We start from the raw sequence: 23106 nt of genomic DNA, 5'->3' as shown, positions 1-23106 counted from the left end.
CTGGAGAAGAACAGTTGGTTTTCAGTGACTGTGGAGTTAGTCACAAAGAATTATTTATAAATTACACATCTGTAGACTGCCTTTCTTCCAAAGAGCTCAGGGAAATGTATGTGGTTCTTCCCTACCATCACATCCTCACAACAGTCCTATTAGGTAGGTTAGACTGAGAGAAGGTTCCTAGAATCGTAGAATTGTGCAGTTGGAAGGGACCCTGAGGGTCATCTAGTCCAACCCTCTGCAATGCAGTCATATTTTGCCCAATGTGGGGCTTGAACCCACAACCTTGAGATTAAGAGTCTCATGCTCTACCACTGAGCTGTCCTCTTCATGAAGGTGTAGTCAAATCTGAGAACATTTGTCATAGTTACTTCTTTACCTCCTTATAATAACTACTTCAATGTTACCATCAATCATTTTTTGTTTTTGTTGCTGAAGCAAAAACGTTCTATGTCGTGGGCAGGCATACTAAGTGGATAGTGACATTATATAGTTTAGACACTAGATGGCACTGGACTCGGCTGCTAGCTTTGTAGAGTCAGGTGTTTCTTTTGTTCATGTTGCAAGGGGCAATAAAGTTCTTGTTTGGGTTCCCGACAGGTCTGTCCTCAAGGTCTTCCATGACACATACTATGTACTAACAATCCCTCATTGTATAGAACCAGTGAGCCCATAAGAGCAGATCCTATGGAAAAATCACATGTGGTCTGAAACATTAGTCTTCCCTTCCTATGTGGAATGTCTGGCAGTGAACCATGTAGCTGCCTCAATATGTCTGTTCCTTCTGAACAGACATGAACAGTCATGTTCTGAAAGTGGGGAAGGCAGATACACGTAGGCCCTGAACCACTACCCCAAAAGTACCCCGCAGTGCACTTGTATCCACAAGTGCCCTCTCTCAATGTGTTTGCATGCAGAATGTAGAGGATCACACAGGCATGCTACCTAGGCAGGCTAATAACGTCTGCAGGGGTAAATAGTCCTAGGCTGCAATATTTATCCCATGCAATCCCTAGGATCCTTTGATATGGAAAGACAGTTTATAAATGAAAAACAAATAAGTTGTAATAAACTCTTGGTTCTTGCTGCAGCCTAGTGCCTGTTGAGTGAAACTCATTAGTGATTTCTTGTTATATATACATTTATGCAGCTTCGTCCATGTATATATATAAGCTTTGAAGAGTTTCGTAAGCAGAAATGACAGATTTCTGCCTTGAATGAGCTTCCCATCTACATGTTGCCAGTGAGAAGATGGCAGAGGAAGGAGAAGGGGGTGTATGTTCATCTTGTATTTTAAGTTGAGGTTTGGGCTTAAATATATTCCCATAAGGAAACAAAAAGCAGGAAAAAATGTTTTGAAATCAGCCTGCAGGTGCTGTTCAGTCAAGTAGTCGCCCAAACTCTTTGAAAGTGTTAACTTTGCAACTGGAAAGCGACAAAGATGTTGTGGCACCTTAAATGCTAATAAATCCATGCTGGCACAAGCCTTTGTGAACAAGGATCTAATTCTTGATGCATGAAGTGCTGTCCTCAACTGGCAGGCAATTTGTCATTTGTAACTCAGGCAAGGCACTTTATGCCTCCTTGCCTTCTGCCAAAGCACTTGGGGAATAATTAAGTAAACTTATTAAGGCACTCATTACTCTGTTGCAAGTTGAATTTCGACATGCTATGCAGTGCACACTAGGTTGATGATCAGGTACTAGACACTCAGGTTGGCTGTGTTAGGTGTGTGCACAATTCTTGCAGATGTCAATAAATGATATTCTTGGTCCTGTTCATGGTATTAGTTTATCTACATCAAGCTGTCCTTAAGATTACGGCAATCTGACATTAAACCTGTGTACTCTGCATTATTATTCTAAGTGGCCTCAGTATACCTAAAAAGGGTGACACACACACGCACACAGTGGCCAGATGCAAAGGAAGGAAGGAAGGAATTCTGTACATTGATAGCCAGAGTGCAATAGAGGTTAGAGTGTTGGACTAGGGTCAGAGAGCCCCGAGTTCAAATCCCTAGTCAACCATGAAGCTTCCTAAGGGAGCTTGGGCCTATCACTAGCTTTCAACATAAACTACTTCCCAGGATACCGGGGGGGGGGGGGAGTCAGAAGGGTTTTATATAAGCATTAAAATGAAATTTTACATCACATTGGAAATCTAACACACTGGGCAACACTCTCCATCCTCTCTCACCTAGAAATGTTCTTTTTGTGTCCCCTGTCATGGTTTTGCTTTTTTCTGGAGCTGCCAGAAGAATCTTTTTCTTTTCATGCTTAGAGAACAAGAGAGAGTTAAACATATGGGAGTACAACCACTGAAAAAAGTAGGCAACTATATGTGCTTTCAGAATTCTCCCACATACATTTTCTTTCCAAACTTTTGTTGAGCTATATAAGGAGTGTGCTGCTCTACCAACTCGCCATCTGAACACCACTCTCCCTGATACTGGTGGTTTCTGCCAAAGCCACAATTTTAATATGAGTCGCTTTCATTTTATTTCTCACCTTCATGCCAGGAGCAAGGTACTTGTCAGCAAAACCACCAAAGACTTAAGCACAAGAAAACAATGCAGACACCAAACTGGGGTAGCCAACCTGGTTCCCTCCAGATGTTGCTGGACTACAACTCCCATCACTCCTGATCATTGATTACACTGGCTGGTGCTGATGGGAGTTGGGGTCCAACAACAGCTGGAGGACCACAGCTTCCTCATATTTATTAAAATTGCTCACCTCTCTGAACAACCCTGCATTAGTCATATATGGGCTAAAAAAAGACAGAGATCTAATCTTTGTCAAGCTTTTCTTCCTGGTTGCCTCAAATCCTCATATATTGTTGGACTTACAACACCCACAATCCCTGGCTATTGGCAAAGCCATCTGGGGATGATTGGAGTTGAAATCCCAAAAATACTTGAGGATGCAAAGTTGAAGAACACTGATCTCGATTGTCCATTAAAACTCTCTTAATTTCCTCCCACTCCCACCCAGCAAATAGGCCAGGTTCTTGAGGCCATATTACTCATTACACTTTTCAGACAAGCAGCAATAGGATGATTTGGGGTGTTAAAAAGATAAATAGCAGGCGCAGGGGGCCAATCTTTATTGGAACACTTGCAGGGGAAGGAGTGTAAACACAACCACAGCCTTTCCCAGACTGCAGAGTATCTGTTGGGTGGGGAGTGTTAAAAGTACCCCCCCCCCATTCAACGCTCCATTTGTGGGGGGGGGGGGGCTACACCTGCTTTTGTCTCTTTTAAAAACAGTTCACTAGGGTTGTTGAACTTTTTTTTGCAAAACCTCAAAAAAAAAAAAAAGACATTTCTGAGCTATTTTTTAAAGGAAAATCAGCAAAACCAACGTCAACATGGCTTGCCATACGTTTGGATTTTCCCGACATTTTTTTTTTTTTTTCGTTTACCGGACCTATAGCAACCCTAAATTCACAAAACTGCTAACTGTCTGGTTTGGCCCTTCAACCTGACTTTCCTCAAGGCTGATACAGAAATAAGACTTAGTGCACCACATTCTGACTCATAGGACGTGAAATTGGAAGCCATCAGATGAAATTGCACTATCACTTCTTGGGTCATCTTTGTGATGGTGACACAAATTAGTACCATCTAATTAGCATGCAGCTGGTTGTCTTTGCATAAGTGAAATCTCTCTCTCTCTCTCTCTCTCTCTCTCTCTCACACACACACACACACACACACATCCCTCTGTTTTGGGCTGCTTCCCAGGAATGATTTGCTGCTGCTGGACCAAAGAGTCCTTATTTACCAAGAATCACCGAAGAAATTCAAATGTAACCATAGCTATGTAAATCTGATACACATACATATTCAGATAAGGTATGTCCCATAAAAGGCTCCTTCATTTCCAAGGAGCAGTGATACTGGGCAGGGTATTCTTACTGGTTTTAAAATTTGTTATTGATCTACAGGCCGATCAAGACTCGCCCACAAAATCCACATTTCATGTAGTCAGTTTGTCCCCTGGCAGTGGCTGTCCATGTTGTATATTTGAATGTGATTTTAATGCAGAGCTTCCACATCCATACTCCCCGTTTCCCTCTATTTGCTGTTTCAAGCAACCGCCCCTCTTTATAAGCTATTCCACATCAAAAACACCTGCATTAAATATTTTTTAAAAATGGACAAAGGCATTCACAGAAAGCTGGCTGGAGTGCTTTTAAACTGGAGCAGATGTCTTTTTTGGGTTTTCCGAGGATAAGGAAACTCGATTTATTGGGAAGAAAGTTTGGGACAGCAGTTGTTTCCTGTGAACGTTGTATGCAGAAGGGAGAATTAAAGGATGCGCAAGGGGCAAATGCTCCACATTTGGCTGGTTGGACCCAAAGTCATCTGGTTTAGAAACTCTGGGGCAAGTTAGCATTTTACAGATTAGCTTTTAAAAATCTGATTAGTTTTTGCAGAGTGAGAAGACCTTCATATTTACCCTGCTTTCACTATGCTTGTTGAGTGATCAAAAAGGTGCTAAACACCCACACACCAGGATTATGGAAATAAGTGGGGCAAGCCCATTATCACATCATTCCCAAATTGCACAGGCACCCATAGATCAAGCAGGAATTACTCAGCAACTCCCACAGAGATGAACTAATCTCAACCCTTTCCCAAAGTTACTGCAGAGTGCTGACACAGGGTTTCTAGGATGCTGAGCCTGGGCGCAGCAAAATGCTCTTGATGGGGAACATCATGAAGCTTTAGACGGTGGGATCCACACATATACAAATGTACTGTATATGTGTCACTTCAACTCTGTGCTATAGTAACTTCTCCCCTGAACATTGCACAGGGTTAAAATGTGCTGCACTGCCCCCAGGCTTGGGTGTGCCGCACTGGGGCCTCTAGGTGTCCTGTTTATTGTGCATGCAAGATTATTCATGCTCACGATGGTATATCAGGGCAGTTACACACGATGCAGCTTTCAGTACTGTTTGCCTGCAAAAGGTCTGGGACAGTCATACTCCTTCGTTTCTGTTCAGTGCATGTCCCATAGCTTCCTCCTGAAATCCTGTAACCTTCTTTACCACAAATGCTCCTTCCAAGTTATTGTTTATCCTGCTTTCGTTGCACTATAGTGCACCAGACACTGATAATGCAAATACACTGAGGAAACATTGCAGTGCAACTAATCAAGCACGATAACATGTGTGCATGATCCGGTATGAGTCCACCACTAAGGCAGCATTATTACATCAATGACATGTTGCAGAAACCCTGATCGTTGAGAGTCTGCTCTAAATCAGGGATGGGGAGACTTGTCAGACCCATTTTGCTTTGTACCAGACCTTGAATATCTACTATCCAGAGAAGGTGCAAAGGCATTCAGTTGGAATTAAAGAACAGGGTGCCTCTGAGCACAATCTGAGCCAAGGAATTTGTTTTCAGGACCAGAACTGTTCCCAGGCCTTTCACACAACAGTCCACCCCTGCTTAGCTTCCGTCATTTCATCAGCCTCATTTAGGCAGGGAAAAGTTATATTGTTGTTGCTCGTGTTAAACAATCAGGAGTAGTTACAAACCCTTGCTGATCCTCTAGAGATCTGCCAGCAGCTCTTGATCTTTCTCCTGCCTATCTCCTGCTCTGCAATGTTGAAGCATAGAGGATTCCAATCTTTCTGGCAACCTGAGATCTGGGGCGGCGAGGAGTGTTCCCTCTTTTGACAGACTCATTCAGAACTTGGGAAGGTGCTCTTATTGTGCTTCAGCCTAGAAATCTGGCAGGACTGAATGCTTTTCATTTTCTGTCCCGTAACAAGAAACCTTGAGAATCAACAGTTGACATTCATTTGATTCAAAGCCAACCTGCACAAAAAAACCCTCACGATTGTTGCTTCCCCACCCTGTTGCTAATGAAACGCCCAAAATATAACAGAATATTATAAATTGTAAATCAGGGGGTGGAGAACCTTAGGCCCTTGAGACTTTCCCTAGGTCACAACTCCTTTCGAGTCACACCCCCACTGGTTTTGCTACATGCCTTCCTTGTATGTTTTTGCCAGGTTGGACTGTGCCCCTGAACTTTGAGTGGATGCTTGCCTGGATGGAGAAAAGAGAGGGGTGTGTGTGTGTAGAAACGAACCTATCATAGAAAGGTCAATTTACATTCATTGCCCCACCCACTTTTGCCTCTGGTGCTGCCCCCTACTGGCATGTGGCCCTCGGAAGATTGCCCAGAAGGGAATGCAGCCCTTGGTCTGAAAAAGGTTCCCCATCTCTAATGTAAGTAGTAATAGGAAAGAGAGAGGATAAGGCCTGGTTCTTCTTTTATCTACTTTCTTTGGGTACTTCATTTACTACTGTAGCTACTCAGGCAGTGACTGAATATTGGGCTTTGTCAGTAGTGGCACCCCAGCTCTGGAATGCTTAGGACCTGTTCTCATACTTATTTGCCTTTAAATTCACAATATAGTTGTTTTTAGCTTGAGTGTTTTATTGAGAACTCTTCTTCTTCTGTTCCAGGCCCCAGCTGTAATACACCTTTCAGGGAGCATCATACCATATTTAAAAAGTCTTTGCTTCTCCCAAAGAATCCTGGGAACTGTAGTTTGTTAAAGTTGCTGAGAGTTGTTAGGAGATCCCAATTCCCCTCAGAGAACTATAATTCCCATGGTTCCCTGTGAAAAGAGATTGATTGTTAAATCACCCTAGGAATTGTAATTTTAATTGCAAAGCCATGACTTAAAAGTAGACTCATACTGCTTCAAATGTGTACTGTAAATGGGGCCATTGCATTCCTTGTTTTGTTTGATTGTTTACTGCCTCATGGGGTATTATTATTACTGGTATTATTTGTTAAGTTTCTATACCGCCCTTCACCTGAGGATCATAGGGAAGGTCACAATATAAAAACACAAATTGCATACCATATTAACAAACAAAAACAATACCTCCCACAGTTTAAAAGGCCACAAATTGTTTAATTAGCCAAAGACTGGGATAGATACTGGGGTGTATGTACGGAGGGCAGCAGTAGCAGCCCTGCTGTCCATTCCTATCGGTTGGAGTTATACATGCCATCGGTCACAGCCAGCATGGGCAATAGTCAGGGATGATGGGAATTGACAAGGAAGCCTGACTTCAGACTATCTAATCTACTGGGTCACAACCAACCTTCTGAGTTTATCAAAACTTCAAGAAGGATGGGTGTTAGGCATGAACCTTTAGTTGGACTTATGCGTGTATGGGGTGTTAGGGGAGGGGTAGTACCTTCTTCTGGGGTAGTCGTAACCACCTTTGGTCCCCACCCTGCACTCTGCTCTCACCTGTGGCTTCTAGAAGTTGCCAGCATGTGACAGTGGCCACATCACAGCAGACAGAGTGGATGAGACCAATGGTGGGTTCAGCGGTCAAGAAGGCAGCTTATGCACGTGCTGTAGACGGAAGTGAGGGGCAGATGAGGCTCGCCAACCTGGAAAGGTAGCCCATCTAGGAGAAGGAAAACTGATCCTAAAGAGTTTTAACTCTGCTGCCTTGCAGGAAACCTTCAAGAAAATAAAAGGCTAAGGAGTTAACCCTACACAAATCCGGAGGGGAGTCCCTAAGACAGTTGGATGGCTCCATCTGGTGCCAAATGGATTGCTTTCCTTTCCTTTGGACCATATCAGTGAGGCCGAGAGTGGGGTCTTGTCATCTGGGCACCTTCATGCACACTGCCCAGGCTTGTGCACCATGGAAAGTGTCTTTGGTGCTGCTAACGCAGCAGTTTGAGTTCACTCCCGGAGGCGCACTCCATTGTCTCTAGAGACAGACGGATGCCAACAACAGTTGGTCTTAATAAAGGCATTACCCAACTCTTCCTTATGCAAGCATGCCTATGTCTTTGGGTGTGTGTCTACTATGTTACGTTACTCCTTGCATTTTTGCAGTGGTTCACTCAGGTAATTTAGACTAGCCTTCTCCAACCTGGTGCCCTCCAGATGTTTTTTGACTACAACTCCCATCAGCCTCATTGGGACGCGGGTGGCGCTGTGGGTAAAACCTCAGTGCCTAGGACTTACTGATCGCAAGGTCAGCGGTTCGAATCCCCGCGGCGGGGTGAGCTCCCGTCGTTCAGTCCCAGCTCCTGCCCACCTAGCAGTTCGAAAGCACCCCTAAGTGCAAGTAGATAAATAGGTACCGCTTTATAGCGGGAAGGTAAACGGCGTTTCCGTGTGCGGCGCTGGTGCTGACTTAGTCTAAGATGCTGCTTAGTCATGCTGGCCACGTGACCCGGAAGTTTCTCCGGACAGCGCTGGCTTCCGGCCTCTTGAGCAAGATGAGCGTGCAACCCTAGAGTCGGACACGACTGGCCCGTATGGGCAGGGGTACCTTTACCTTTTAGCCATCAGCCTCAAGCAACAAGGACTAATGGGAGTTGTGGTCCAAAACACCTGGTATGCACCAGGTTGGAGTCTGTTTTAGACTCTGACTTTAATGCCCACATCTCTCCCACTCCTGCTGCCCTTTAGATGTGTTTGGGGTGCCTCCCGCTCATTCTGCCCCAAAGTCCTTCTCTGATGGCACCACTGCGCCTTTGAGCTTGTGGAGAAGAGCCAGCTAAGATGGGTGAATGCTTTAAAAAAATCTGACAAATTACCTATGTGTTGGCCTCATATAATATCTTGCTTTTTTATTTCAACCAGTCCATATCTCAGAACAGTAGAGGAAGTTTCCCTCCTGTTTCCATGGAATTGTGTTTGGAACGCTGTTGGTGGCTTGGCAGGGTGAAAGCACAAACCTGACTCACCCTGGAGATTAATGCCTTGTCAGACTAAGCAGGTCAGGACACATTGAATTTCTCAACCCCTGTCTGCTTCTCTGCTGTAGAAAGGAAAGGCTGAGTTGACTTGGCTCAGATGGCATTTACAAGCACTGGTCAGCAATTCAGGTTAGGAATAGAGCAACAGGTTTGCCACTTAGGTGTGCCTCCTTTTTTCCTTTCTGGGCAGGGATCCCAGGCCTTCAGCAGCTGCATGATAGGTAAGAATAAAACAGGTGTATTTCCTGCTAGGGCAAAAAGGTGGCTATCCTATCATTACATAATTTTAAAAAGAGAGGGGAGGGAGGAAGAGGGAGAGGGACAGGTGGTTCATCCCTGCCCTTTTAAATGTGCACGGTTTTTATTAAAACTTTGGGACCTGAAGGACACCAGAGAGGAACATTGCCTGCACACTACCGCCCTACTCTGGCCAAAAGAGGGAACTACATGCAAAAACAACAATGAGCTTAATAACAAATACTAAATATATATTTTTATCAAAGATAAAAAAACTAATCTAAACACAAACCAAAAGGAGGGGAAAAAAGGAAAAAAGGGAAAGGAAAAAGAACTTCTGATTCTTCTTCTGTCAGCTACAATATAGAAAATTATTCAATACATCCAAGGTAACATCCAACAATTCCACTTTCTACAAACCAATATTTTCTTTAATCCTCAAACCTAGATATTATAAATTCAATTTCTTTTTCATGCAAAGAGTCTATAAGGGGTTTCCAATCTTTAGTAAATATTGATAATGATTTTTCTCTTATTAAACACATTAATTTTGCCATCCCAGCGAAGTCCAGTAATTTTAGCAACCATTCCTCCCTGGTAGGTAATGATGAATCTTTCCATCTTTGTGCATATAAAAGTCTCACCACTGTGATCATGTATTAAAATAATGATCCACAGTCTTTTTCTAATTGCATATCCATTATTCCTAGCAGGAAAAGTTCTGGCTTCAATTGAATTTAAAACTTTAAAATCTTCTGCATCAATGTATTTATTTGTAGCCAATATTTCTCAGCTTTCCTACAAGTCCACCAAGCATGATAAAATGTCCCTTCACATTTTTCACACTTCCAGCAAACATTTAGGACACCTTTATACATTTTAAATAATTTTGCTGGAGTTAGATACCAGTGAGAAATTTTATTTTTATTTTTTAAAAAAATATTTAAATCAACACAGTGCAAATTTTAGCCCCGAGTCTCATGGCAGCTTAAAAGACAAAATAATTTATCACTGCATAAGCTTTTGTGGACTACAGTTACTTCAATAAATGTATGAAGGGTTATCCTGACTTGCTGGTATATACATGGTTGGGGAGTAGAGAGAATATTATATAGAGGGATTCCTTTTTTTAAAAAAGTTATATTTGTTAATTGGCTTACCAATGTCAGGATGTCTATGTTATCAACAACTTTTTGGGGTGAATGGCCACTGTTAATAATGGAGTTATCATAATCTGTACTTTTCTGCATTTCATTTTCTTCTGACCTGTTTACAATCCTCTAACCTTCAATCTGCAGCTCAGGATAACACTTCATGCAACTAGTGAAGTGCCGCCGAATTTTCTGGGGCCAGTATATAGTATATGGATCAGGCACTTCTGTACTTGCAAAAGAATACATAATTTTGCATTAAAGTTGTATACCCTTTGTCATATGCAAATTTATGCCTTCAGTGGGGGTAGAGGACCCAAAAGTAAATCACATCACAAACAAATAGACAGACAGACAGACAGACTGTGAATACTTGAAGCTTTCCCCATCACTGGATTTCCACACTAGAAAAACTTACCTGTTTGATTTCTGCCTGCCACACAGCACTGCTCTCCCCCAATGCCAACCATGCAAAGAACTCAAATTAAGAGCAAAAGCAAAAAAACAAAAAATTGGGCACCTTAATTTTTGAATACCTGTGACTAAGGTAATGAGACACTAGAATTAAAAAAAAAAAAACAAAAACCCACAAAGGAAGGCAAGCACCTCCCCACCCTTCATGCTTGATTTATTGCTGCATTCCATTCCTGCCACTTTAAAGCAAAAGACAAACACAAACCTGTTTGCCAACCTTGGTAAACAGCAACTAAACTACTCGAAGTGTGTGCAGTTTCGCATTTTAAAACCACTTTTCTCATCATTGGTCCCTTTTCAAAATTGTTTGGTCAAGTGAGATTTATGCTGCAGCACTGGCTCTGTATGAGGTCAGAATTCCCCAAATGCCAGGTTGCTATACATTTATGTGGGATATAATGAAGGTGTCCCTGTTCCAGTTGATTTTAGGAATAACACAACCAAAATGATTAACAAAGCAGGGGGGCACTGTATTCTAGGTGAGGCATTTGAACTGATACCACTCCTTAAAATATTTGACCCCTAGTTGTCCTAGCTGAATTTCATGCTTTGAGACTAACAAGGTTAGCAACAGCTGCTCCCACCGCTAGGTATGGAAGAAATTGCCAAGTTTTGGTTGCACCTTGCAAGTCATTGCATCTTTCTTTGTGTAAGTTTTTATAAGGACCAGCTTGAAGGAACGGGTGAGGTGGGTGGGCAAGTGGCGGCTGGTTTCTCAGTCAGGCCAGTGCAGTAGTAAGTCCTGCTACTCCAGGGGTGGCGAACCTTCTTGATCTGAGGGCCGCATTTCCTTCTGCACACTCTTCTGGGGGCCACATGCCAGTAGCATTTGTCTTTTGGTTAAAGTAAGCAGGGCAACAAATGCAACATTTATCTTTGCATACTGTCCAACATTTGTTTTTTTTTATAATATTTTTTATTGCGTTTCTTTCCAAATTTTGTGCATTGCAAACATACCTACAAATTTACAAGAAACCATTTTTTTTTTTTTTTTTTTTTTTTGTATAGCAAAACAATATAAGTCAAACCAAAAAAAGAGTCCTAACTTGGACTTCCCCACCCCTTCCGATTCTGCATTCTTTGTATTAACAATGTCAGCAATTTGTTACCTTATATCATACCTTATTGTAACTTTCACATGTTATGTATCCAAATTCAATATATTATGTATACCTTTAAAAATAAACGTAACATGTTCAATTCATATTATCTCCTTTTCTCTTTTCTCACTTAATTTACTGTTCACTTAATCATAGTTGCTAAAGCATATCATTTCCAAATCATGCATAATCTTAAGATTCATACAGCTTATAATACTTTTGCAAATAATCTTTAAATTTTTTCCAGTCCGCCTCAATTGTTTCTACATCCACATCTCGGATTCTGCCGGTCAATTCAGCTATCTCCATGTAATCCATCAACTGCGTCTGCCATTCCTCCAGCGTGGGTAGATCTTGTGTCTTCCAGTTCTTAGCGATGAGTATTCTTGCTGCTGTACTAGCATACATAAACAAAATTCTGTCCTTCTTTAACACTCTCTGGTCCACCATGCCCAACAGGAAGGCCTCTGGTTTCTTGGGAAAGGTATACCTAAATACCTTTTTCAACTCATTATAAATCATTTCCCAAAAGGCCTTAACCCTTGGGCAAGTCCACCAGAGGTGAAAGAATGTCCCCTCTGCTTCTTTGCACTTCCAACATTTGTTGTCAGACAGGTGATGTATCTTAGCTAACTTGACTGGGGTCATGTACCACCGGTATATCATTTTCATGATGTTTTCCTTCAAGGCAGTACTTGCCGTGAATTTCATTCCGGTGTTCCATAACCTTTCCCAGTCTTCAAACATAATGTTGTGTCCAACATCCTGTGCCCATTTAATCATAGCAGATTTAACTATCTCATCCTGTGTATTCCACATAAGCAGCAAGTTATACATTCTAGATAACAGCTTTGTCTTTGGTTCTAACAATTCTGTCTCTAGTTTCGACTTTTCCACCTGGAATCCAACTTTTTTATCCATTTTGAAAACCTCTTGAATTTGAGCATAATGTAACCAATCTCGCACCTTGTTTTTTAATTTCTCCTGGCTCTGCAGCTTCCAATTGTCTCCAATTTTTTCAATTAGTTCCCAATATTTCGGCCAGTAGGCCTCCATATTGGGTCTTTTTCGGGCCTTGGCCTCCACTGGTGATAACCACCTCGGAGTTTTACTCTCTAGTAGGTCTTTATATTTCATCCAGACTGCAAAAATTGCTTTTCTGACAATGTGGCTTTTAAACAATTTATGTACTTTAACCTTGTCGTACCATAGGTATGCGTGCCAACCAAAAGCATTATTAAATCCTTCCAGATCTAGGACATCAGTGTTTTCCAACAAAAACCAATCTTTCAGCCAGCAGAAGGCTGCAGCCTCATAGTACAACCTCAAGTCCGGCAGGGCAAACCCCCCTCTTTCTTTTGAATCTGTTAGTATTTTAAACTTTATTCGGGGCTTTTTGCCCTGCCAGATAAATCTAGATATGTCCTTCTGCCATTTTCCAAAACAATCCACTCTGTCCACGATCTGCAAGGTTTGAAACAAAAATAACATTTTCGGCAACACATTCATTTTTATAGCTGCGATTCTTCCCAACAAGGAAAGTTTCAATCTTGACCAAATTTCTAAATCCTTTTTAACTTCCAACCAACATTTCTCATAATTATCCTTAAATAAATTCAAATTTTTGGAGGACAAATAGATCCCTAGGTATTTCACTTTTTTTACCACATTCAATTCTGTTTCTCTCTGAAACCCCTCTGTTTCTGTAATTGTCAAATTCTTGGTCAACACCTTAGTTTTTTGTTTATTTAACTTAAATCCCGCCACCCGACCAAATTCAGATATAAGTTCAAGAACTCTTTTTGTACTGGGTTCTGGCTCCTGCAATGTCAAAACTAGGTCGTCTGCAAATGCTTTCAGTTTATATTGTTTCACTCCGACCTCTATCCCTTGTACCAACCGGTCCTCTCTGATCATGTTCAATAGCACCTCCAGGACTGAAATAAATAACAGAGGGGATAGGGGGCACCCTTGTCGTGTCCCTTTCTCAATTCTAAATTCCTCCGTCACCACATTGTTCACTATTAATTTAGCCTTTTGTTCTGAATAAATTGCTTGTAATCCATTCTCAAACCCCCGTCCCACTCCCATCCCTTCCAAGTTCTTCTTCATAAACATCCAAGATATGTTGTCAAATGCTTTCTCCGCATCAATAAAAATTAACACCGCCCTTGTGTTCCTATCAGTCTGCAAAAGTTCCAAAATGTCAATGATGTTTCTAGTATTTTCATATAAGTGTCTACCAGGGAGAAAGCCTGCTTGGTCCTTATGAATTACTTCATTTAATACTTTTTTAAGTCTATTTGCCAAAATGTCTGCAAATATTTTGTAATCCACATTTAGGAGTGAGATGGGACGGTAGTTCTTGAGCTGAGTCTTTTCAGATTCTGACTTGGGTATCAATGTGATGAAGGCTTCTTTCCAACATTTGGAGACCCCAAACCAGGACATGCCTCTTCCGGGACGTGTGCCCAGGTGAGTCACATGACCCGTGCCGTGCTTTCTTTTTTTTATATAAAATATTTATTAAGGGTTTGGAAATTACAGAAAAAAGAAAAAGAGGGAAAGGGAAACAATATAAATTTAACAAAACATACATTACAATTACAATAAAAAGAAAAAGAAAAAAGAAAAAAAGACCACTGCAACAATACAGAAAAAAATGGAAAAAAGAGAAAAATGAAAAAAAAAAACCAATACATTAAGCACACACATCCAATATTCCATATCTTTACCTTTCATTAACTTAGTTCATCGACCTCCTCACACCTCCCTTTTTTGTATTCTATTTCAATTAACTGTTTCAGCAAATTCTTTCCATCTTACTCAATTTTTGTTCTATAATTAAACTTAACAATCTAACCTTAAATTTTTCATTTTATCCCGTTATCAATCCACTTTCACTTAAAACTTTAGTACATTTCTGCTAAAACCATATGACTTCATTCCAGCATCTCCGTGCCGTGCTTTCTTTGGGGCAAGAGTGCAGTGCAACAGCGAGCAAGAGTGTGATACCCAAAATGGCCGCTGCGATCTCACACACAAAAACAGGATGCCTCGGTTTTTTGCACAAACCTGTATATTCTCCAACTAGACAGACAGGCAAGAGGCCTTCTCAGAATTCAAGGACACCTTCCAACCAGGCAAAATCATGTGCTGTATGTAATAGGGGTAACCACCCACACACTTCCGCTGCGCTTTCTGCTTGTGTGGTGGCACCTTCGGTAAAACTACTTCTTACTGTTTGTAGCAGAGTTTTTCCCCGGAGGCAGAGGACAAGAACAGGAGTCACACTCAAATTCTTCAGTCAAGAGCTTTTTTATTGCTTGACTGGTTGCACAAGCATTTCTGTTACAAGCTATTTACAGTCCTTCTTTATCTCTCCACCATGGTATAATCTCAGTTTGTGTGTGTGCTTTCCTCGTGAGGAAATTGCAGTCTGCAACTTCCTCCCTTTATTTGGACCTCCAGCTGACACCAATCAAACCTAGAATGCCACTCCTACACACTAAAGACAGTGGTGGCCAAACTCAGCCCTCCATAACAGTATGAATCAAAGCCAGTGAGGGGCATGGCCTGGGGAGAGTTCCCAGGGCCAGACAGAGAAGCCTGGAGGACCATATCTGCCCATCTCTGCTGCTCCATTTCTCCCTCTGGTGCAGCTGGGTGGAATGGCTGATACTAGATGACAGTTGAGAGAAGGAAAGAGGCGAAAGGCAGCAAAAGGTGTGACTCCCACCGTCCCACCTCTCCCTTTTATCTGGTCCCATGTTGATTCTGGTTGTGCAGCTACTGCTTCTTTTCGGCAGTGGTTTGTGTTTCCAGTATTTCAATTGCTTAATTTTTTTAAAGGCATGCACTTCTTTTTATGGCTTATGTAGCTCTGGATATTTTCTTAGAAAAGTGACTCATAAATAGTTTACATAAAATAAGAATGCATATGTAAACACACCCACCCGCCCCCGGTGATGGCAAGATGGGCAGGGTGTGTGTGCGCACAGGATGACTGGCAGAGTCCTCTCCCATGGCCTGTGGTGGAGAGGAGGGCTGCTGGTGGGAGGGCACTCATCCGCAGCAAAATCTTCAGCAGCAGGAGGTAAGCTTCTGTTGGCAACACTGCCACCGGCAGTAGGCAATAGAGAGCTCTGAAATGGGGGTTCTTTGAAGTGGAATGCAGGATGCTGGTGGTTTGGGTTCTCTCTACTGGATCCAAAGCCCCACAGATCCCTTGAGAGGCCTGATCATCAGGCCCCTCGGCTGTGTGAGCTTAGAGCTGGTGCAACAAAAGGAACTGCCAGCCCACCTCCTTCCACTCTGACCAGGATGAGTACCAAGGTTTGGTGTGTGGCAATCAATCTGCTGCTTTGTTGCTCTCCATCCAGGCTTTGGATTGCTCTGTAATTATTATTTTTTTAACTGGCATTTGTGATTTGAGAAAATGTGCCATGCCATTATGGTTCAGATCTGTTCCAAAATCCATATCGTCACCTGTACAATCGTATTTCAATCAAATGCTAGCACGTGCTACTGTGCTTGCTTATAATTAATAGGCCCTGGCTTTGGTTCAGTCAGTGCCTTTGATCATAAACTACTAGTTGTCTTTCAAGCCATTCAGAAGATTCCCATAGCCCCTGGATTGGTTCTAATCCACCGTTTTGCAATCACTGGGCTGGATGACCTTTTAAACAGACCATCCCAGACCAGGTATGTGATGATTCTGCGTTTCTGGAGAATGAGTGTAGATAATTGGGGCCCTTGTAAAGGAACACAGGTTTGTCGAAATAGTCATTTAAAAAGTAGTAAGTTTTCAAGGGGGAGGGGTATAATAGAATAGAAACACGGAGGGATTTTTACATTGGCTCAGAGTGGGGAAACTTTGCCAACCCAAGGGCCACCTTCCTTTCTGAGGGCCACATGCCAGTGTGGGGTGGGGACAGGGCCAAAAGTGGGTGAGACAACAAATGTAAATTTTATCTTTGTACAGTAGGCTGGTCTCTGCACACGCGCACCCCTCTTTATCAGCCATCCAGTCATGCAAGAGGCATTATCAGAATTCAAGGACACATTCCAGCCGGGCAAAAATACTCAAGAAGGGTGCAAAGCCAGATTGTGGAGATTTGTGGCCTGGGGAGAGGGTGGATGGCTTCAGGAGATCCCCAAGGACTAAAGAGAGAGATGGGGGGGGATTGAATTTGGCTACTGGGTCTGTGTTTCCCCACCCCTGCTGCAAAGAGTTTAATGAGTCTCTTGCCTCCTCTTGGCCTGACCATTTCTTTTGTCCTTTCTGTGCCCTGTCTCTAGCTTTTCTGAGTCAAGAGGACTCTCCGTGGCATCTGAAAGCGAAGGACCTCATCCTACAGGACCATTTGACATTGGAAGAGGCCTCCTTTGCACTCAGTACAGAATGGAGGCGGTCGCTGGTGGGTCTCGCTCCGCTCAGAGCAGGTCAGGGGGATCCACTGCAACTGCCTCGCTCAGAAGGAAGACAACACCTTCTGATCTACTGAAGGAAGAGACCAAACCTTCCTTTGGCAAAGTCTCAGCTGTGACACAGATGCTGGAGAGAGGAAGTACCAGAACCAGAGGCAACAGCCCCTCCAGAGTGTCCGTGTTGCTCGAGGCCTGGGAGAAAGGGCTTGTAGGCACGGGCACCATTGGCCCATCTTCCTCAACAGGCATCAGGGACTCCCGTTCCCCCGTACCCACCAGGTGCAGCTTTTCATCCAAGGATGCTCCCCACCCACTTCTCTCAGAAAATACCAGGAGTTCTCTTTCTCCCACAAATGCCAGGCAGCCCATTTCTCCAGCAGGTAGCAGGCGACCCCTTCTTCCAGCTGATGCCAGGCGGCCCCTTTCCCCAGCAGATAGCCAGCGGCCCCATTTTCTAGCAGAGACCAGGAGGTCCCGATCTCCAGCACATACCAGGCTGTCTTCCTCACCAGCAGAGACCAGGAACTCCTTCTCTTCAGCAGAGACCAGGCGGTCCCGATCTCCAGCACATACAAGGAGGTCTTCTTCACCAGCAGAAACCAGGAACTCCTTCTCCTCATCAGAGACCAGGCAGTCCCAATCTCCAGCTGATATAAAGGAGTCACCACCTCTGGCAGACACCAGGAACTCCTTCTCTTCAGCAGAGACCAGGCGATCCCGATCTCCAGCACATACCAGGAGGTCTTCTTCACCAGCAGAGACCAGGAACTCCTTCTCCTCACCAGAGACCAGGTGGTCCCAATCTCCAGCAGATGTAAAGGAGTCACCATCTCTGGCAGACACCAGGAACTCCTTCTCTTCAGCAGAGACCAGGCGATCCCGATCTCCAGCACATACCAGGAGGTCTTCTTCACCAGCAGAGACGAGGAACTCCATCTCCTCACCAGAGACCTGGCGGTCCCATTCTCCAGCAGATATAAAGCAATCTCCAACAGATACCAGGAACCCCTTATCCTCACCAGAGACTAGGCAGTCCCAGTCTCCAGCACATACCAGGCAGTCTTCTTCACCAGCAGAGACTAGACGGTCCCATTCTCCAGTAGATATAAGGCGGACTCCATCTCCTGCAGATACCAGACACTCCTTCTTCCCATCAGAGACCAGGCGGTCCCGTTCTCCAGCACATACCAGGCGGTCTCCTTCCCCGGCAGATGCCTTGTTGTCCTTCTCAGAGAACAGGCGGTCCCATTCTCCAGCAGATTTAAGGCGTTCTCCTTCTCTAGCAGATACCAGGCTTTCTTTCTCCCCATCACAGACCAGGCGGTCCCGTTCTCCAGCAGATATAAGGTTTTCTTCACCAGTAGAGACCAGGCGTTCCCTTTCGCCTGCAAATAGCAGGACATCTTGCCTCATGACAGATACCCAGGGCTCAGCAAGTTCCCAGCCTTTGCCTCCTCCAGCAGAGAGCCGCTACTCATCTACTGCGGCAGATGACCATCGCTCCTCTTCCACAGGAGATACACAGTGTTCATCTTCTTTACCAGTCGACAGATACTCATATTCTGTGGCAGATATTAGACGCTTATATTCCTCAGCCGACACCAAGTGTCCGTCATCCCCAGCAAACACCAGGCACCCAGTTTCTTCGGCAGAAACCAAGCACTCAACTTCTCTGGCAGATGCCAGACACCTGTCTTCCTCAGCAGACACCAAGCAGACATTGTGTCCAGCAGAAAACAAGCTCTCAACCTCCCCAGTAGATGGCAAACACACACCTTCCCCGTCAGACGCCAAGTGCCTATCTTCCTCAGCAGAACCCAAGCACCCATTTTCTTCTGCAGAAAGCAAGCGCTCCTCTTCCCCAGCAGGTTCTAGAAGTTTCTCTCCCACATCAGATGGGAAGCGCTCCTGCTCTCCCAGCCCACGGAAAGATTTTACAGCTCACGGTCCTGTGTTTGCTCAGGTGTACACCCCAGCTTCAAAGCCAAAGAGCCTGTCAGGAACAGAGACACAGGATGCTAATAGCACCATAGTAGCTGGATCCCAGACAGGAAACCACTGCGGTAGTGCTACTGACACCCCTCTGGCAACTAGATTTCAGAGAGAGAGCCTCATATCAAGCACAGATGGCTCTCAGGAGGAACCTCTCCCTGTTATTCCTATCAGCACTGGGGCAATGGAATCCCAGAGGGAAAGCCATGCGCCAAATGGTGCTAGCTCCAGTATAATCACCAGATCCCTGACAGAAAGTGCCCAGCCCAGTGCCATAATACTTAGATCCCAAACAGAAAACTACCAGTCACAAGTTGCCAACACTACTTCTTTGGGTGGATCCCTGGGGGAAAGTTACACGCCCAGCACCACAAGCACTAAACCTCCCAGTGGGCCCTGTGTGCTAAGTCCCTTGCCTCGTGTTGTAAGCTCCAGCACTGTAGCCAAATCTCAAACCCAGTGGTATGGCCCCAATGGCAACAGCATGGTCGTCTTTAGGTCTGAACGACAAGTCATCGTACCCCAAGCTGGAACCACCACTGTCTACAGAGCAGGGCAAGAAATTATCATGTCCAGCTCTGGGATAGGGAGTGCAAGCAAAGCCCTGCAAGGAAAGTCCCTTGTGCCAAGCTCTATCAGCTCCCTGCCACCAAAAGAAAACTTGCAGTCCCAGAGTGACCTCCCTGATGACAAGTCCCCACAGGGGAGCCCTGCATCCCTTCCAGATGATGTTTGCAACTGCTCCATAGCAGGATCCGAGCAAGAAAGCTGCATGACTCAATCCAGAAGTGCCGGTGTGAGTGACGCCCAAAGGCAAAGGTGTATGCTTCTGCCAAACCCTGCATTCACATCAAATAGAGATGCTACCACACTCAGGGAGGGAGTTGCTCCTTTGAGCACGTCCGAGAGAGGCTGCAGCCCGCACGCCAAACCTGCATTCCAGAGGCACAGCAACTTGTTTACATCAAGCAGGTCTGAAAGGGAACAAAGCATGCCTGATCCAGATGGCCCTGTAACAAATGGGTCAGAACAGGAGAACAACCTCTCAAGAGCAGAGAAGGCCAACACATCTGCATCCCAAGGACTTCGTTGCTCATCGGATGCTGCAGAAGAAACCAACATGCTTAGATCCTCTGCTGAATCCCAGGAATCTGTGACAAGGGAACAAAAATCCACCATCTGGAATGAGCTAAAGGAAGAACAAGGTTATCCCAGAAAAGATTCCCCTGTGTTTGCACTGGAACCAGCCATCCCCCCTACCGAAACGAACTCCTCCCATGAACCTCCAAGCCAGGAAGCAGGACACAGCAGCAGGACAGCAGAAGAGGAACCTGAAGAAGCTGTGGACATGGAGCTTTTTGTAGACACCCTCCGTAATATGGATTCCCCTGAACTCCACAAGCCCCTGAAGCTCCTCCCGAGGCCTCCACGTCCTTCCACGTTTGCAAAGCACACATCCCTTCCACCCATCGACGAGGACCACGTCGCTCCCAAGTCAAAGCTTCCTCTCCCAGCAGCAATAGGTGAGCTTTTTGCTCTTACCGAGGAGAGGAACCCAGAGGGAGAAAAAGAAATGGAGGAGGAAGAAGATGAGATGGAGGAAATAGAGAACCCATATCTTACCAAGGATGAAAAGTCATGGGAGAACAGCCAGGCCAGAGAGTTGTACCCTTGGGAAAACAAGACGTTCAAGACCGAGGAGGAGATTGGCTCTTTCCTGGGGAAGTTGCAGGAAGGGGCTGCAGACGCCAAGGCCAAAGCCATCGCTCCTAAAGCTATCGCCAACCAGAGCAACTTAATCAGAGCAAACATTCTCAAAGGGCTTACTCTTTTGTCTGGCTTCTCAGACAAGAAACCTGTGGAAGATAAGCCTTATTCTCGCTTGGACAACAGTCTCCTCTACAGCAGGTTCATCTCCCCAGAGAAATCTCAACAAAAAGTCCTGGAGAAATGGAAAGAAGGAAGAGATTTGCCCACACTCCTGGCTCCGGCTGCCCAAAAAGTCAACAGGGAATGCCAGACATCTCCAAATGAGCTTCTGCTGAAGGCACCTGAAAATCTGAGTTCTGAATCACCGCCATCTGCGCTGCAAGCTGAGCCTGCCTTTGGGGTGCCAGGTGCAGACAATAGCTCCCAGCAGGTTACTCTTCTGTCCATAGAAACAAACTCTCTTCCCCCGTCGAAAGCTCAGGTAAGTCAGTCTGCGCTGTGCAGTGAAGGGTTCCTTCCATCCTTCTTTCACTGGCAACAGCTGCAATAATGTCACAAAGAGATTTTGTTGTTTTAGGGCGTTCAGGAAATGTGGACTGTTTGGAGCCCGCGTGGGTGTGTAACAAAAGTGGGGTGCTGTAGCACAATTCATGCCAATGGGTTCTGTTCCTAGAATCTCCACCTTTGACCTGAAGTGGAACTGGTGGTACAACATCCATTTGATGCTGAGAGGGTTGACAAAAACTGCATTCATAAGGATAATGATTACAGGGCCAAAACTACCAAGGTCTTGACTCAACTGTACAGTTTTTAGTCAAGTCACTGGGTGTCTGCACCTGGATGAAGGGCACAAGAGCTTAAGCTTCATTATGTTGTTGTTGATCTTCCCTAATGGCTGCTACAGAGTTGGTGATGCTCATTAAAGAAATTGAAGGGAAGCAGAGGGGTCCATTTAGGACAGGGATGAAGGCTGCATAGTTGACAGATCACAATGTTCAAGCTTTTGAGACCTGGGACCCACCTTTAATTACAACTTGCAATGTGGAGCCCATTATCCTATAGGTCCAATCTTTCCCCCACCTCTCCCTCTCTCCTCTGTCGTTCTCTTGTTCTTCTTTTTATAATTAATGGATTAAAATGCTCATTTTAGTAATCATTTTAAAAATGTTGGTTTAAACACTTAATAAATAAAAACAAAATATACTTATTTTACAACAAAGGGAAAGGGACTGCTGATAATCATATTATTATTCCAAAATAGTTTAAACCATTTCCAGTCTTGCTCAAACTTTGGTTGCTTCCATAGGGATGGGTAAATCTGTCGATTTCAGTTTCTCATTTTTCCTAACTTCAGTTCGGTGCATTTCCACATTGGTTTGCCAATTTAAGGAAAAGTTCTCTTGAAAATTCATAAGCATTTTAGTGCAAATTTCTCCTAATGCACAGGTTTGTAAACATTTTTGCCCAATATGTACATTTTTCAAAGCTATGCCCCCTAATACAATGCATTTTTATATGTTTCTTTCACTAATATAATGCATTTTCTATGCTGTTGTCACTCAATATATGCATTTTTATGCACACTTTCACCTAGTATATGCATTTTTGTACACATTACTTGGATGCAGAATTGCATTGAAAAATTTGGAAAAGTGTAAATTTCAAAGGATGGCTGTGTTTCACCTGTAGATTCATGTAGATAAATGTGGATCGAATCAGATTTCCCCCATGTCCCTTGTTAAGCCTTCGTTAAGATTGTTTGCACAACTTTTGTGGAGAGCTTGGACATCATAAACAATTTACTGAGTGTTCATTATGATTTGCTAGTGGGAAGGCTGGGCAATGTTCTCTCAAACAATTGTTATCCCACACTTTCTGCAGCGTTCAACCATTGCTTTCTTTATCTCAAAAAGTCCTGTTTGTGGGGGATTTGACAAATCGCTAGTTGATGTTGAAATGTGGAGAACTGAATTTAAGACTGGAAAAATGAAGAACTGAAATCGGCACATTCGCCCATCCCTAGTCTGACCCAAATCAACAATTCCCTTCCAAATCAGCTCCGCAGGGTCAGGCAAACTCCCTGAACAGCACACAGGGGGGAGAGAAGGAAGGTCACTCTGTTTGGCAAACATAAATGCTTATGCTGACCAAAGAATCACCTTAGTATGATGCTGAATTCCCCCCAGAGGGGCTTTTTGTGTATATGTGTGTGTGTTATCCACAAACAAGCAATATCTAACTTAC

General features: G+C 44.0%; 1 protein-coding gene across 1 annotated transcript in view; it reads left to right on the top strand.

Moving 5' to 3' along the window:
• Positions 1-23106, top strand: part of CRYBG2 (crystallin beta-gamma domain containing 2) — a 63599-nt gene that overhangs the window by 21636 nt on the left and 18857 nt on the right. Inside the window, exon 4 of the mRNA XM_083454670.1 lies at positions 17032-21343. Coding sequence (XP_083310796.1) covers positions 17032-21343 — 4312 coding nt within the window. The remainder of the gene's footprint in view (positions 1-17031; positions 21344-23106) is intronic.

The sequence above is a fragment of the Podarcis tiliguerta genome, assembly GCF_965153285.1.
Source record: "Podarcis tiliguerta genome assembly, chromosome: 8".
In the NCBI taxonomy this organism is placed as follows: domain Eukaryota; kingdom Metazoa; phylum Chordata; class Lepidosauria; order Squamata; family Lacertidae; genus Podarcis; species Podarcis tiliguerta.
Note: the sequence above shows the minus strand (reverse complement) of the source record. Positions and strands in the feature narration are given on the sequence as shown.